Source organism: Phocoena sinus, chromosome 2 (genome assembly GCF_008692025.1).
Source record: "Phocoena sinus isolate mPhoSin1 chromosome 2, mPhoSin1.pri, whole genome shotgun sequence".
Taxonomy (NCBI): Eukaryota; Metazoa; Chordata; class Mammalia; order Artiodactyla; family Phocoenidae; genus Phocoena; species Phocoena sinus.
This window is the reverse complement of record NC_045764.1, coordinates 70,120,182-70,133,556: the sequence shown is the minus strand read 5'-3', so window position 1 is coordinate 70,133,556 and position 13,375 is coordinate 70,120,182. Positions and strand designations below refer to the sequence as shown.

At 39.7% G+C, this 13,375-nt stretch overlaps 1 protein-coding gene across 4 annotated transcripts in view; it reads right to left on the bottom strand.

Moving 5' to 3' along the window:
* Positions 1 to 13,375, bottom strand: part of UBAP1L (ubiquitin associated protein 1 like) — a 28,993-nt gene that overhangs the window by 15,276 nt on the left and 342 nt on the right. For 3 of the 4 annotated variants that reach the window (XR_004348451.1, XR_004348450.1, XM_032622671.1), the window contains exons 1-3: positions 11,261 to 13,117; positions 6,120 to 6,191; positions 4,882 to 5,173 (exon numbers count right to left, since the gene is read on the bottom strand). Coding sequence is in view for 2 of the 4 variants with exons in the window: in XM_032622671.1 (XP_032478562.1) it covers positions 4,882 to 5,001 (120 nt within the window). In the remaining 2 variants the exon portion in view is untranslated. Of the gene's footprint in view, positions 1 to 4,881; positions 5,174 to 6,119; positions 6,192 to 11,260; positions 13,118 to 13,375 lie in introns of those variants that run through there. The other variant, XM_032622672.1, reaches the window with a different exon arrangement.

The window sequence follows — 13,375 nt, the reverse complement described above, 5'->3', positions numbered from 1 at the left end:
CTCCCTAACACCATACACAAATATAAACTCAAAATGGATTAAAGACCTAAATGTAAGGCCAGACACTATCAAATTCTTAGAGGAAAACATAGGCAGAACATTCTATGACATAAATCACAGCAAGATCCTTTTTGACCCACCTCCTAGAGACATGGAAATAAAAACAAAAATAAACAAATGGGATCTAATGAAACTTAAAAGCTGTTGCACAGCAAAGGAAACCATAAACAAGATGAAAAGACAACCCTCAGGATGAGAGAACATATTTGCAAACGAAGCAACTGACAAAGGATTAATCTCTAAAATATACAAATAGCTCATGCAGCTCAATATTGAAAAAACAAACAACCCAATCCAAAAATGTGTGGAAGACCTAAATAGGCATTTCTCCAAAGAAGACATACAGATGGCCAACAAATACATGAAAAGATGCTCAACATCACTAATCATTAGAGAAATGCAAATCAAAACCACAATGAGGTATCACCTCACACCAGTCAGAATGGCCATCATCAAAAAATCTACAAACAATAAATGCTGGAGAGGTGTGGAGAAAAGGGAACCCTCTTGCACTGTTGGTGGGAATGTAAACTGATACAGCCACTATGGAGAACAGTATGGCGGTTCCTTAAAAAAACTAAAAACAGAACTACCATATGACCCAACAATCCCACTACTGGGCATATACCCTGAGAAAACCATAATTCAAAAAGAGTCATGTACCACGATGTTCATTGCAGCACTATTTACAATAGCCAGGACATGGAAGCAACCTAAATGTCCATCTACAAATGAATGGATAAAGAAGATGTGGTACATATATACAATGGAATATTACTCTGCCATAAAAAGGAACGAAATTGAGTTATTTGTAGTGAGGTGGATGGACCTAGAATCTGTCATACAGAGTGAAGTAAGTCAGAAAGAGAAAAACAAATACCGTATACTAACACATATATATGGAATTTTAAAAAGCGGTGAACCTAGTGGCAGGACAGGAATAAAGACACAGATGTATAGAACGGACTTGAGGGCACAGGGGGAGAAGGAGAAGCTGGGATGAAGTGAGAGAGTAGCATGGACATATATACACTGCCAAATGTAAAATGGATGACTAGTGGGAAGCTGCTCCATAGCACAAGGAGATCAACTTGATGCTTTGTGATGACCTAGAGGGATGGGATAGGGAGGGTGGGAGGGAGACTCAAGAGGGAGGGGATATGGGGATATATGTATACATATAGCTGATTCACTTTGTTGTACAGCAGAAACTAACACAACATTGTAAAGCATTTATAGTCCAATAAAGACGTGAAAAAAAAATTCCAGCACTTGTGATTTGTGGAAGCTAAGCAAGACGATTCTAAATTTCAATATGAAAAACAAACCAATAAGAATAGCCATACCAGCTGTTAATATATATTATAAAACCTCAATAATTAAAGCTAAGGCACTGGCACAGATAGACTAAAGGTAAAGAACAGAAAGTCCAGAAATAGAAATTAATATCTATGGGACTTAGTAAATAATAAGGTGGCATCTCAAGCAATGGGAAGAAGATGGTGTTAGTCAAAAATGGTGTTAGTCAGCTGAAAGGAAATAAAGTTGGATCCATCCTCACATCATACACAAGGATGAATTCCAAAAGGATCAAAGATTCAATCGTATGAAATGAAACCATAAAAGTACTAGGAGAAAACAGGAGAGAAATCCTTTATAACCTCAAGTGGGAAAACATTTCTCTGAATTGAAATTGAGAAGCCATGAAAGTACACACAAGCACATGTGAAAATCTGCATGGCAAATATACCCCATAAGCAAGGTCAAAGGCAAATGACAACTGGAAGGAAAACAGCTCTGATAACACAGACTAATATAGGAGTGCCTAGAAATAGATAAGAAAAAGACCAACAGCCCAACAGGGAAATGGACAAAAGATACGGACAGTCCACAGAAAAGGAAATACAGATGGCTCTTAAACACATGAAAAGCTGCTCAACCTCACTAAGGATAAGAGAAAGGCAAAATAAAACTACACTGAGATACCATTTGCCTATCCCTGGGCAAAGATCCAACATCTTATGACTCTCTGTTGGGGAGTGGAGCTGAGGTATAGGCCCCTTGTAGAGCGCTGGTTGGATGTAAATCAATATAACCCTTATGGAAGGCAATATGGTAACACACTTCAATTCAAAAGGACATCTGCATAGTCTTTCCCGGCAGCATTGTTTGTAATGGCAAAAGACTGGGAAGAACCTAAGTGTCCATCAAGAGGGGATTCATTCAATAAAGTACGACGTATTCATTTAACGCAATACAGTGAAAAACAAAGTGAAGAAGCTTTCTATGTATTGATATGGAAGGTCTTAAAATATATTAGGTGAAAAAAATCAAGACGAACAGTGTATACAAAATGCTACCCTTGGTGTAAAAAAGGAGGAAATAGCTGTATTTGCTTGTATATACACACATAAGAATCTCCAGAAGAATACATTTTAAAAAATGAGTAACAGAGGTCACCAGTAGAGGTGGGGACAGGACAGATGGGAAGGTGTCAGTAGAAGGCTTTTCACTCTTTCAGGGTAGGCAAACTGTCTGGGAGCCAAACTGACCTCCAACCTTGTTTTTATAAATAAAGTGTTATTGGAACACAGGCATACCCATCCACTACTTTCTGTAATGTCTATGGCCCTTTCTCCCTACAACAGCAGAGTTAAGTAATTGTCAGTTTTTACTATCTGGTCCTTTACAGAAAATGTTTGTTGACCCTTGTGCTATACCTATATATACATATATATACATGTATATATATGTATTTCATTTCAAACTGTATGAATATATTTTCTTTCTAAAAATTTTAATTGACAAAAGGGAAATTAACTCTGATTAAAGGGATGATGAAACTATGATGAAACAACAAAACACAGACTTGTTGAGGCTCCTTGGGAAGGCAGTAGGGTACAGGGAATGGACATGGGCTTTGGGGTCTGATCACGTTGGAGTCCTGGCTGTGTCACTTACAAGCCACATGACCCTGTTGGTCACCTGGGTGGAAACTTTGGTTTCCTGCGCCATGAGGAAGGAACACCCACCTGCTAAACGGGTCATAAAAATGAGAAAGAAGAGTGAACGTATAAGGAGCACCTAGCATGGGCCTGGTGCATAGCAGATGCTCAATAAATGGTAGCTATTTTTTCTTTTTTTCTCTTTAGGCCACTACAGGTTCATCTGATAATCTAACTACTAGCTATAACATTGTTGCTATGGGAAAATGTGTTTCAAGTTCCAAACATTGGGAATACAGCCCAGTACATTTGGAAGACTGACCAGGAGAGGCTGTAAATCATACTTGGAGTCTCTATTTGATTATTTGCCACAGCAGTAAAAGAAATGGAGGCTCAGGAAGGGAAACAGGCACAAGGGAGAACAGATGCCCATCCTGAGAATAGGAGGCGGAGCAAGGGCCAGCACATGGGCTAGGACACTAGACATAGACTTGGCAGAAGGGTACACATTTCTGCTTCGAGGAGAAATAACCTTCAGAATAGCCTCTTCCCAGCTTGCCTTGAGCCCAGCAGAGAGGGAAAAGTTGTGATAGTCTACCTCCCCTGGAGTTTAGTAAAGCAAGTTCCTCTTCCCAACAATACAGGCTCTACTGCCAGAGGGCCCACAGCACAGACTGCCTGGGGAGAGCAAGAGCTCCTGCCCCACAGAGCGTGGGCCACTGGACACTGTGCTCTGGGCTTTACAAAGCTTATTTCTGTTCTGGGTCCTAAGGAGCTTAAGTGCAACTCCAGGGTCTGCAGATAAGTCTCCTGCTCCTGTCCCCAGAGGCCACTCATGCCTCTCTACCTGACCCTCCCCAGGCCTCTCCTTCCTGGACTATGCTCTCTGCACCTCACTTCCCACAACCCTTTTTTTTGCCCTCGAACATCATCTGTCTGATGGCTCTCATGTTCCAATCCTTCTCTTAGCTATCAGGAAATGATCTAGAGTCAGGACCTGGTTTTTAGTCCTGCCACTGCCACTATCTTTGGACAAATCATTTCCCTTCTCTGAGCCTCAGGTCCTCATATGCAAAAGTGAATGAGAGCTGAACTAGATCCTCAAACTTTCCTACAAAGTTAGCCCACAGACAGCGCTGACTGAGGACAGAAGAGCCTGAGGACTCAGTCCCAAGAGACCCAACACCAGCTCCACAGTTCTCTGCAAGCCTTTTCTTTCATTTTTTAAAAATTCATGTGAATTTTGCCTTCTACCCCATGATACATCTGTGTTATAATATAAATGCAATAGGTTTCCTCCTAAATCTTCAAGTAAATTTGACTCACTTGGAAGTTAAATAATCATGCTTATCCTGAGGGTATGTGATACCACCATATATACTGGGTGCATATCCCAGTGTGTGAGCTGTGGGGCAAGGGTTGCCTCAAGGGTGCCCCCAGGGTAGATGTGCTTTGGGTCTGTGGAATAGTAATCCCTTCTGATGTGTCCCATGTAACTGTCTGCATTTTAATGGAGGATTCTGGAGATAGTATCTTAGCCCAACTAAGTGATTCTAATGGTGGAATTTTAGAATTGGCAGCAGGCTGATAGAGAACAGAGGAATTGGAGCATCCTTGCTATGACTCTCAGTTACTCTATATAGGCAACCTTCCAGTTATTCTAAACTTAAAATAAGACCCACTAAATAGCCCCTAACACCAGGACACTAGCCTTCTTCATGAAATATCTTTTCCTCTTGGGTTATTTCCGAACTTCCTAGAATATACCAGAACAGGACTGGCTGCCAGTTAAAATCAAGGAACAAGGGACCTAATGAGGCTCAGCATCAGACCCAGAGACCCAGGGATGAGAAGACAGAAAGAGAGATATACTTACCATAGAACCCAGCAGAAGCTCCCTGCAGTCTGGGACACTGAGCTCTGGCCCAGGGAGGGGCTCTGTGCCTATCACAAAGCCCTTGGGCACCTTGAAGGGGACACCATCCAGCGCATTCATTCTGTCAGAGGAAGATGGTGGAGATGGCTGAGTAGGGCTGGGGCAGGCCTCCTGCTGGCAGGGAGAGAGCGAATTCCTGAGGACCAGGCTCAGGTCTCAAATGGCTCACTGCTCTCCTATGTGGTGACTTAGCCGAGCCCCACAGAGCCAGGAAGGGAAAGGCCCGTGCTGCCTAAGGGAGGAAATGAATAAAACAAGAGCATTCAAACCGACAGCAACTGACTATTTCATGTTTAAGTTTTGCTCTCTAGACCACTGTTTCCCAAAACACGGTTTGCAACACTAGTTCTAAAGCATTTCATCAAGTTTGCACCCAAATGGTTAAGAAAGAAATATCAAACTACACAAACTCTTCCAGAAAAGAAGGAATACATCCTAACTTGCTTTGATTTCATCATCACCTTAAGACCAAACCTGGGGGCTTCCCTGGTGGCGCAGCGGTTAAGAATCCGCTTGCCAATGCAGGGGACATGGGTTCAAGCCCTGGTCCAGGAAGATCCCACATGCTGTGGAGCAACGAAGCCCACGCACCACAACTACTGAGCCCGTGAGCCACAACTACTGAGCCCGGCCGCCTAGAGCCCATGCTCCACAACAAGACAAGCTACTGCAATGAGAAGCCCGCACGCCACAGGGAAGAGTAGCCCCTGCTCACCGCAACTAGAGAAAGCACGTGTGCAGCAATGAAGACCCAATGCAGCCAAAAAATAATTTTTTTTAATGTTAAAAAAAAATACCAAACCTGACAAGAAGATTAGAGGCTGATATTTCATGAAAATAAATGCAAAAATCTTATCAAAAATAATTATGGATAGAAAAATACAATACTGCCAGGTTGAGTTTATTTCAGGAATGAGAGACTAGATTAACATTCCAAAATTAATCAATGGGAATAAAGATAAATATCAATAGAATAAAAATGAAAAAGTGTATAATTAGCTATCTCTATAGATGCAGAAAAAGCACTTGATAAAATCAATATCCACTCATGATTTTAAGAAACAATAAACCATTTTTAGCAACTTAAGAATAGAAGAGAATTTCCTTAACCTAACAAAGAAAATCTCTAAAACATTTAAAGCAAATATCCCACTTAATGGTGAAATATTAAAATATACCCCCAAGATTGGAAATGAGACAAAGATGTCCCCATCATCTCTTCTGTTCAACACTGCACTGGAGGTACTAGCCTGTGCAAAAAGAGAGGGAAAAATAAAACAAAAGTATAAGGATTGGAAAGAAACCAACCCACCATTATTTCTAGATGACATATTTATATGTAGAAAATCCAAAAGAATAGTAAGGTAATTTAGCAAGTCTTTGGATACAAGGTCAATATACAAAAATCTATTGTATTTCTACATAAAAAAACAAACCACATAAATGTTATCTTTTAAAAATTTCGTTAGAGTTTGGGATTGACATATACACACTGTTATATTTAAAACAGATAACCAACAAGGACCTACTGTTTAGCACAGGGAATGCTGCTCAATATTCTGTAATAGTCTAAATGGGAAAACAATTTGAAAAAGAATAGATACATGTATATGTATAACTGGATCACTTTGCTGTTCACCTAAAACTAACACAACATTGTTAATCAACTATGCTCCAATATAAAATAAAAATTTTTAAAATTTTTTTCATTAGAGATTGATACCATTTATATTAGCATTAATTACCTAGGACTCAATCTAACACAAGATTTATAAGACTTCTGCACAGAAAACTATAAAACATTAGATTATATGGAGGAACATACCACGTTCATGGCTTGTAAGACTCAATATTGTAAATATATCAATTCTCCCTGAATTGATTTATAGATCCCACATATCAAAATTCCACCACATTTTTTGGTGTAAATTGGCAAACTAATTCTAAAATTTAAATAAAATGCAAAGGGCCAAGAAAAGCCAAGACAATCATGAAGAAGAAGCAACACAGTTGAAGATTTATACTATCAGATGTCAAGACTTAGTTTAAAGTGAAAGCAATTAATACAGTGTGGTATTGACATAAGAGCTTACAAAGAGACCAATAGAACAGAAAAAAAAAGTCCAGAAACAGATCCACACATATATGGATCCTTGATTTATGACAAAACTGGCCCTGCAAAGCAGTAGGAAAATGAAGGTCTTTTAAATAAATGGTTCTGGACCAACTGGATATTCACCTAGAAAAAAAAAATCTTGACCTCTACCTCATATCATAAACAAAGGTCAATTTCAGATAGACTGTACATCTAAATGTGAAAGGTAAAAAAAGCTTGAAGATAAAATAGGAGAATATATTTATGGCCTATATATATATATATAGGTCATAAATATATATATATATATAAAGGCAAACATTTCATAAAAGGTTACAAAAAAGACTAACCATAAAGGAAATACTGATAAATTGAGTTACATTAAAGTTAAGAACTTCCATTCATCACCATACCATTAAGTGAAAAAGCAAATCACAGAGGGGGAAAAGATATTTGTAGCACACATATCTGACAAAGTACTCATATCCAATATATGCAAAAAACTTCTACAAATCAATAAGAAAAAGATCCCAAAATAGGCAAGAGATTTTAACAGGCACCTCACAAAAGAGAATATCCAAATAGCCAATAAACATGTAAGTTGTTTAACCTCATTAGTCATCAGTGAACTGCAAAATGAAACAATGAGATAACACTACACACACACACACACACACACACACACACAGACACACGAAGAGTTAAAATTTTTAAAAGCCTAACAATATCAAGTGTTGATGGGGTTGTGGAATATCTGGAACTCTCATGCACTGTTGGTGAGAAAGTCAATTATTATTATTAGTCAACAATATCTACTAAAGCTGAAATCTAAGCACTAAAAATTCACACATAGCTTCTGAGCCTTTTGCCTAAGATCAAGTGTAGTAGCTGTTAGTTTAATTATATTCACAACAGCCAGGGATTTGCTTTTTTATGTATTTTAGACCACATTAAATATTCTTGCCTTAAAAAACAAAGCGAAACTCATTCACATAATTCAATTTCATGACTGCCTATAATATACACTTAAATCTAGACTCCTGACCACAGTCTGGCATTTTGCAAATAATCAGGGCTTAGCAGGGAGCCCACACCAGGGAGTGGCTCCCTGGCTCAATACAATGTCATCCCTACCAGGATGGTGCAAAGCCCTGCTGTTCGGGGTCACTGGGGTCATCACCACACCCACATGAGAGCATCATGTGAGGAGGTAGAGTTGATAATCTGAGTGCAGAGAGGTCAAATGAGGCCAGATGGGCAAATCCTTTAATTCCCTCATTTCTACTCTCTGCCCTCTTTTGTCAGTGTCTTACTGTATGTAAGACTCAAAAGGCTTCTCCATCCCATGTTGGGAGATAATTTCCCATCATATTGGCATTGAGTCTTTATGCTACAGGATCAGACAGCTTTCAGTGTGATCAGTAAGTTATCTGCCCCATCAACCTGTTCCTACAGGAGACCTTTGAGTGTAGGGAGTTGTAGGGGATACATGAAAGTTAGGAAGTTTTGGCATTCTCAGATTTATTGTTCACATTTTCAGCTATCATTAGAATTTTTAGCTATGGGGAAGGATCACAGTTGTGCTGAGTCCCAAGTGTGAACTGCCTGTCCAATGAGCAAGTACAGGGCCACCCTCCTGCTTCCTTCCCTCTGCCCCAGCACCTGCAACCTAACAGATATTCTCTACTCAGCATTATACTTGCTTCTAGAGTAATTTAAGAGTTTGAGGATTCTGGAAACACCTCTTAATAGCAGCAAGGGCTACAGTGCAAGACGTGATCTAGTTAGAACATATTCTAAAATGACGGTCACATCTGCATCTGCTAAATACAAAATAAGAGGTACAGATCATTAAGTGATGATATTCTTCAGAGGGAGGAGAATATTCTAGTCCTTATGGGGGGTTGGGGAAACTTCAGGAAAGATGGGACTTGATCTGGACCCTGGAGGGTGGGAGAACAGCCTGTGAGCAGGGAAAAGGCTGGGTGGAGAGTATAACTCCAGGGAGAGAACAGCTTAAGCCAGGGAGCAGAGGCAGGGCAGAGTGAGGGGGAGACAAGCTGCTTGACTCAAGTATATCCTTTGTGCTGAGAAGCTGTCTGCAGTAAGATCGAAGGGGTAGATTGGGGTGGAGCTGGGGAGGGTGCTGAACTTCAGGCTGAGAGCTAATCCCATTCAGTAGGCAGAGCAAGCCCTGAAGGGGTCTGAAGGGATGGGGTGAGGGTGGGACAATGGGGATATTAGGAAAGCCAGTCTATGCATGCTTCAACAAACTGCATAATCCAGGACCTTTCCATCAGCAGTCCATGGGTCTGTGCCCATATGGCCACATCTGAGCCTGGGACGAGGGGCTGGGTAGGTGGGGATTGTAGTAATTGGTCTACATGGAGTCCCCACAATGACACTAGTATTATTTTTTAAAGGTGTCCACTATCCTCCCAAAATGACTTCATCCTTGCCCATAGCTTCAATAATCTAATACTCACACATTAAATTCTCCAGTTCTCTTCTAAGATCAAACTCACAACACAACTGCCCTTGAGGCATGTCCTCCAAGATGTCTCAAGGGTGCCTCAGACTCAACATACCCAAAGTGAACTCTGATCTTCCCCTCCCCCAAACTGCTCCTCCTCCTCCAGTATTCCTTGTCTCAAGGAACGTCTAAGGGGCACACAAGCTTGGCACTCACCCCTGATACTTTCTTCTCCTTCACTGCCACCCATCTCAAAACCCTGCCAGGTTTTCTCCTAAATCTCTGGAATCTAGCCATTTCATGCTACCTCCACTGCTACCGTGGAAATCCAAGCCCCCATTACCTCTCACAAAGACAACTGATGTCCATGTATACTCTCATGCCTTATGATTCTGTTCCACACACTGGGATGAAAATGATCATTTCAAAACAGCAAACTAAGCCATTTCCACTGTTTAAAAGCTTCCAGTGGTTCTCACCTACTCTCAGAGTAAAAGCAAACTCCTGACAAGGGATTCTAAAGCCTTACAGTGTCCGGCCCCTTCTCCTTCACTTGCTGTCTTACTCTAGCAATGATGGCCTTCAACTTGCCTTGGTCTCCTGGCCCCCCAGAGGGCCTTTGTGGATGCTGCTCCAGATACTTGCTATGCTCCTCTTTGTCTCTTTCCACTAGTTAATTCTTCAGAGCTCTGCTGAAACAGCATTTCCTCAAAAAAGCTTTCCCTGACCCCCAAACTTGAATCAATCCAACTAGTACATTGGTTTTCAAGATTTTTTTCTACTGTGCCCCATAGAATGAAATATATTTGACTTTGTGACCTAGCATATACATACATGAACTGAATGAATTCTTACCCTTACTATATGATACATAGATATTTTGTATTATTTCACCTAAAAGCATTACAAAACACTGTTTGAGGGAAAAAAAGGGTGGGAGGCCTAATCAATCTAATGGAACCGTAGCTCTCCTTCAAAGCACTTGGCACATTTTTTATGATTGTTGGATTAATATCTATCTCCCTCAAAACCTGCATTAGGGAGTATTTGGTATTTTGCTCACCATTAGAGCCCTTGTACTTATTAGCAAGTTATCTGAGCCTCAACAGGCACTTAAAAAAATTTCAACAGTGAAAAATATAAATTTGTGACTAAGTACTTTTTCTTTGTAGTGCTTATCACAATTATAACTGACTTTAATTATCTGTATAATCATTAAGCTTCTCTACTCTAACGGCAGGAGGGCAGGAATCCTGTCTGTTTGCCCCCTTTTTATGTCTCCAGCATTTAACATTGTACCTGGAAAATGGTAAATAGAAATCATTTCCCAAGAACACTGTTCAAATCCTGGTAACCACATTCCGGCAAGAATGAGTTAATGAAGTTGGAAAATGTCTACTGCTCTGCATAGTTATCCACTCTAACACCAATTGCCTCAAAGACTTCAATCTTTGCTTCAGAGACTATGGAAAACCCAGTTTATTCCACAAAGCAAATGGAAACAAATTCTTCATGGATAGCCAGGTGTGGCAAGTTGGGATCTACTGATGGGTGCACTCAAAAGTAAAAAGTTAATTATGCGGGAACAGCTTATTTGTTATAAGCAATTTTTTAAAAAAACTTAGCTAGAAATGCTTGGAAATGTAATCTCTAGTTCCTAAATTCTACCACAGCTACTACTTCACAGCATTCACATTCCTTCTATATATATTATTCTTATTTGAATGGAACAAGACATACTTTGTACTTACCTTGTAATTCCCAGGATAGCTTCTCTGTGGACAAAACTTGTAGAAGTGAATTGCTACAACAGATGGTATAATCTCAGCTAAGCTTCTTGATACATCCTTGCACGAAAGTCACGTGGACATAGGAACATGAATGGTTTTAAAGTGATTAAGTTGGGTGGCTGTAGCAAATTCTTTGACGTCATAAACTCAGGCACTCCCGTTGAACACTCTTAGTATTTAACATACAACTAATCTCTTTCATTTTCCAATCTTCCCTGTATTTACCTAATTTCTTAAAAATAAACGCTTTTGTTAGAGTTTCTCACAAATCCAGGGTCTCCTGGAAATTTGTCAAGATAAACAAATTTCTTGCATATACGACATGATGAATCAACACATTTCTAGTTAGTCTTTGAAAGAGTTTAATTCTCTATTTTCATTAATTTATGTTCAATACATAGAGAATACAGGTATAGGTCAGGGATAGGAAATGTGCAAGATAAACTTGGAACAGAATACTGGGATTGAGTGGGAACTCAGGAGTGGAGTTAAAAGAGGCTCCCACTGGCCAAAGGTGAGGCAATCAATAAAAAAAGATAAAAACAATGGACTGAAAGACAAATACATTTAGATCTGAGTTCATAATGATACTTAAAAAAAAAATTCTCTGGTAACTTTTGGAGGATGCTATGGAACTACCTCATTATTTTGAAAACTAGTAAATAAAATCATGTATTTATTTTTTTGCCTTTCCTATACAAATTGTACCCCAGGGTAACCAAATAGTTGATGAGGGGATGTTTCTCCTTTTAGTATATTCCAGCTGATAATTAAAGAAAGAAGGGCATAATTAAACTATCACTATTTTGCAAATCCAAATGAGTGTGTCTAGGTCTTGAATGTCAATGGCTGCTAAGATCACAAAATAAGACAACCAATTAGTCCTCCTAAATGGAGTACACACCAGGTCTATGAAATACTCTTGCCAGAAAATCCCGATCTTAATGTCATCAAACCTTTAGATCAGAGTGCCCCAACAGAAACATGTGAACCACATGTGTAATTGTACATGGCAAATCAAACTCAATTTCAGTTCAAACTCAATTTCAAGTCCCCAGTAACCATACATGGCTACCATATTAGACAGTACAGCTCTGTCTAATCATTATATTATAGGAATAGAGGAACATGTAATCACAAGGACGCAGTTAGCAAAATCCAGACTGGCAACTCTTTAGGAAAAAAATGATCTGATTTCTTCAAGTAATAAACTGCAAGGGAGTGAAAGTGCAACAGTACATAGGAGGAAGGAAAGAGAGACCTATGGGTTATCAGAAACTTAAGAGACACATCAACCAACAACAATGCACAGATTGCATCCAGATCTTGATTTGGAACAAAGTGTAAAACACACATTTATGAGATAATTTAAACATTGACTGAATATTTGATGATACTAAGGAGTTATTCATTTCTTTAGGTGCAATAATAGCAGTGGTTAAATTTTTTAAATGTCTTCGAGCTACATAAACACCTATGAAGTAATATGGCATCTGAGATTTGCCTCAAAATAATCCAGTGTGATTGGTAGGGGTACAGATAAAACAAGATTGGTCAAGAGTTGACCATTATTTGAAGCCAGATGATGAAAAAAATTATACCATTCTCTTTACTTTTTAATATTTGAAATTTTCCACAATTAAAAAGAAAAGACTGTAGGATAAGATTACAATGATACTGTCCATATTCTCAGAAGTACAATTCATTAAAGACACTACTATAAGTCTTTCTTGGGACGTCCCTGGTGGTCCAGTGGGTAAGACTCCAAGCTCCCAGTTCAGGGGGCGCAGGTTCGATCCCTGATCAGGGAACTAGATCCCGCATGCCTGCCAGGACTAAGAGTTTGCATGCCACAACTAAGAAGCCCGCGTGCAGCAACTAAAAAGATCCCACACACCCCAACGAAGATCCTGCGTGTTGCAACTAAGACCCCCGGAGCAGCCAAAATAAGTAAATATATATTTTTAAAAAGTCTTTCTTTCTGAACCTATAAAGCAGGGGTCCCCAACACACCCCACACCCCGCCCCCGGGCTGCACAGCAGGAGGTGAGCAGCGAGCAAGCGAGCCAGTGAGCA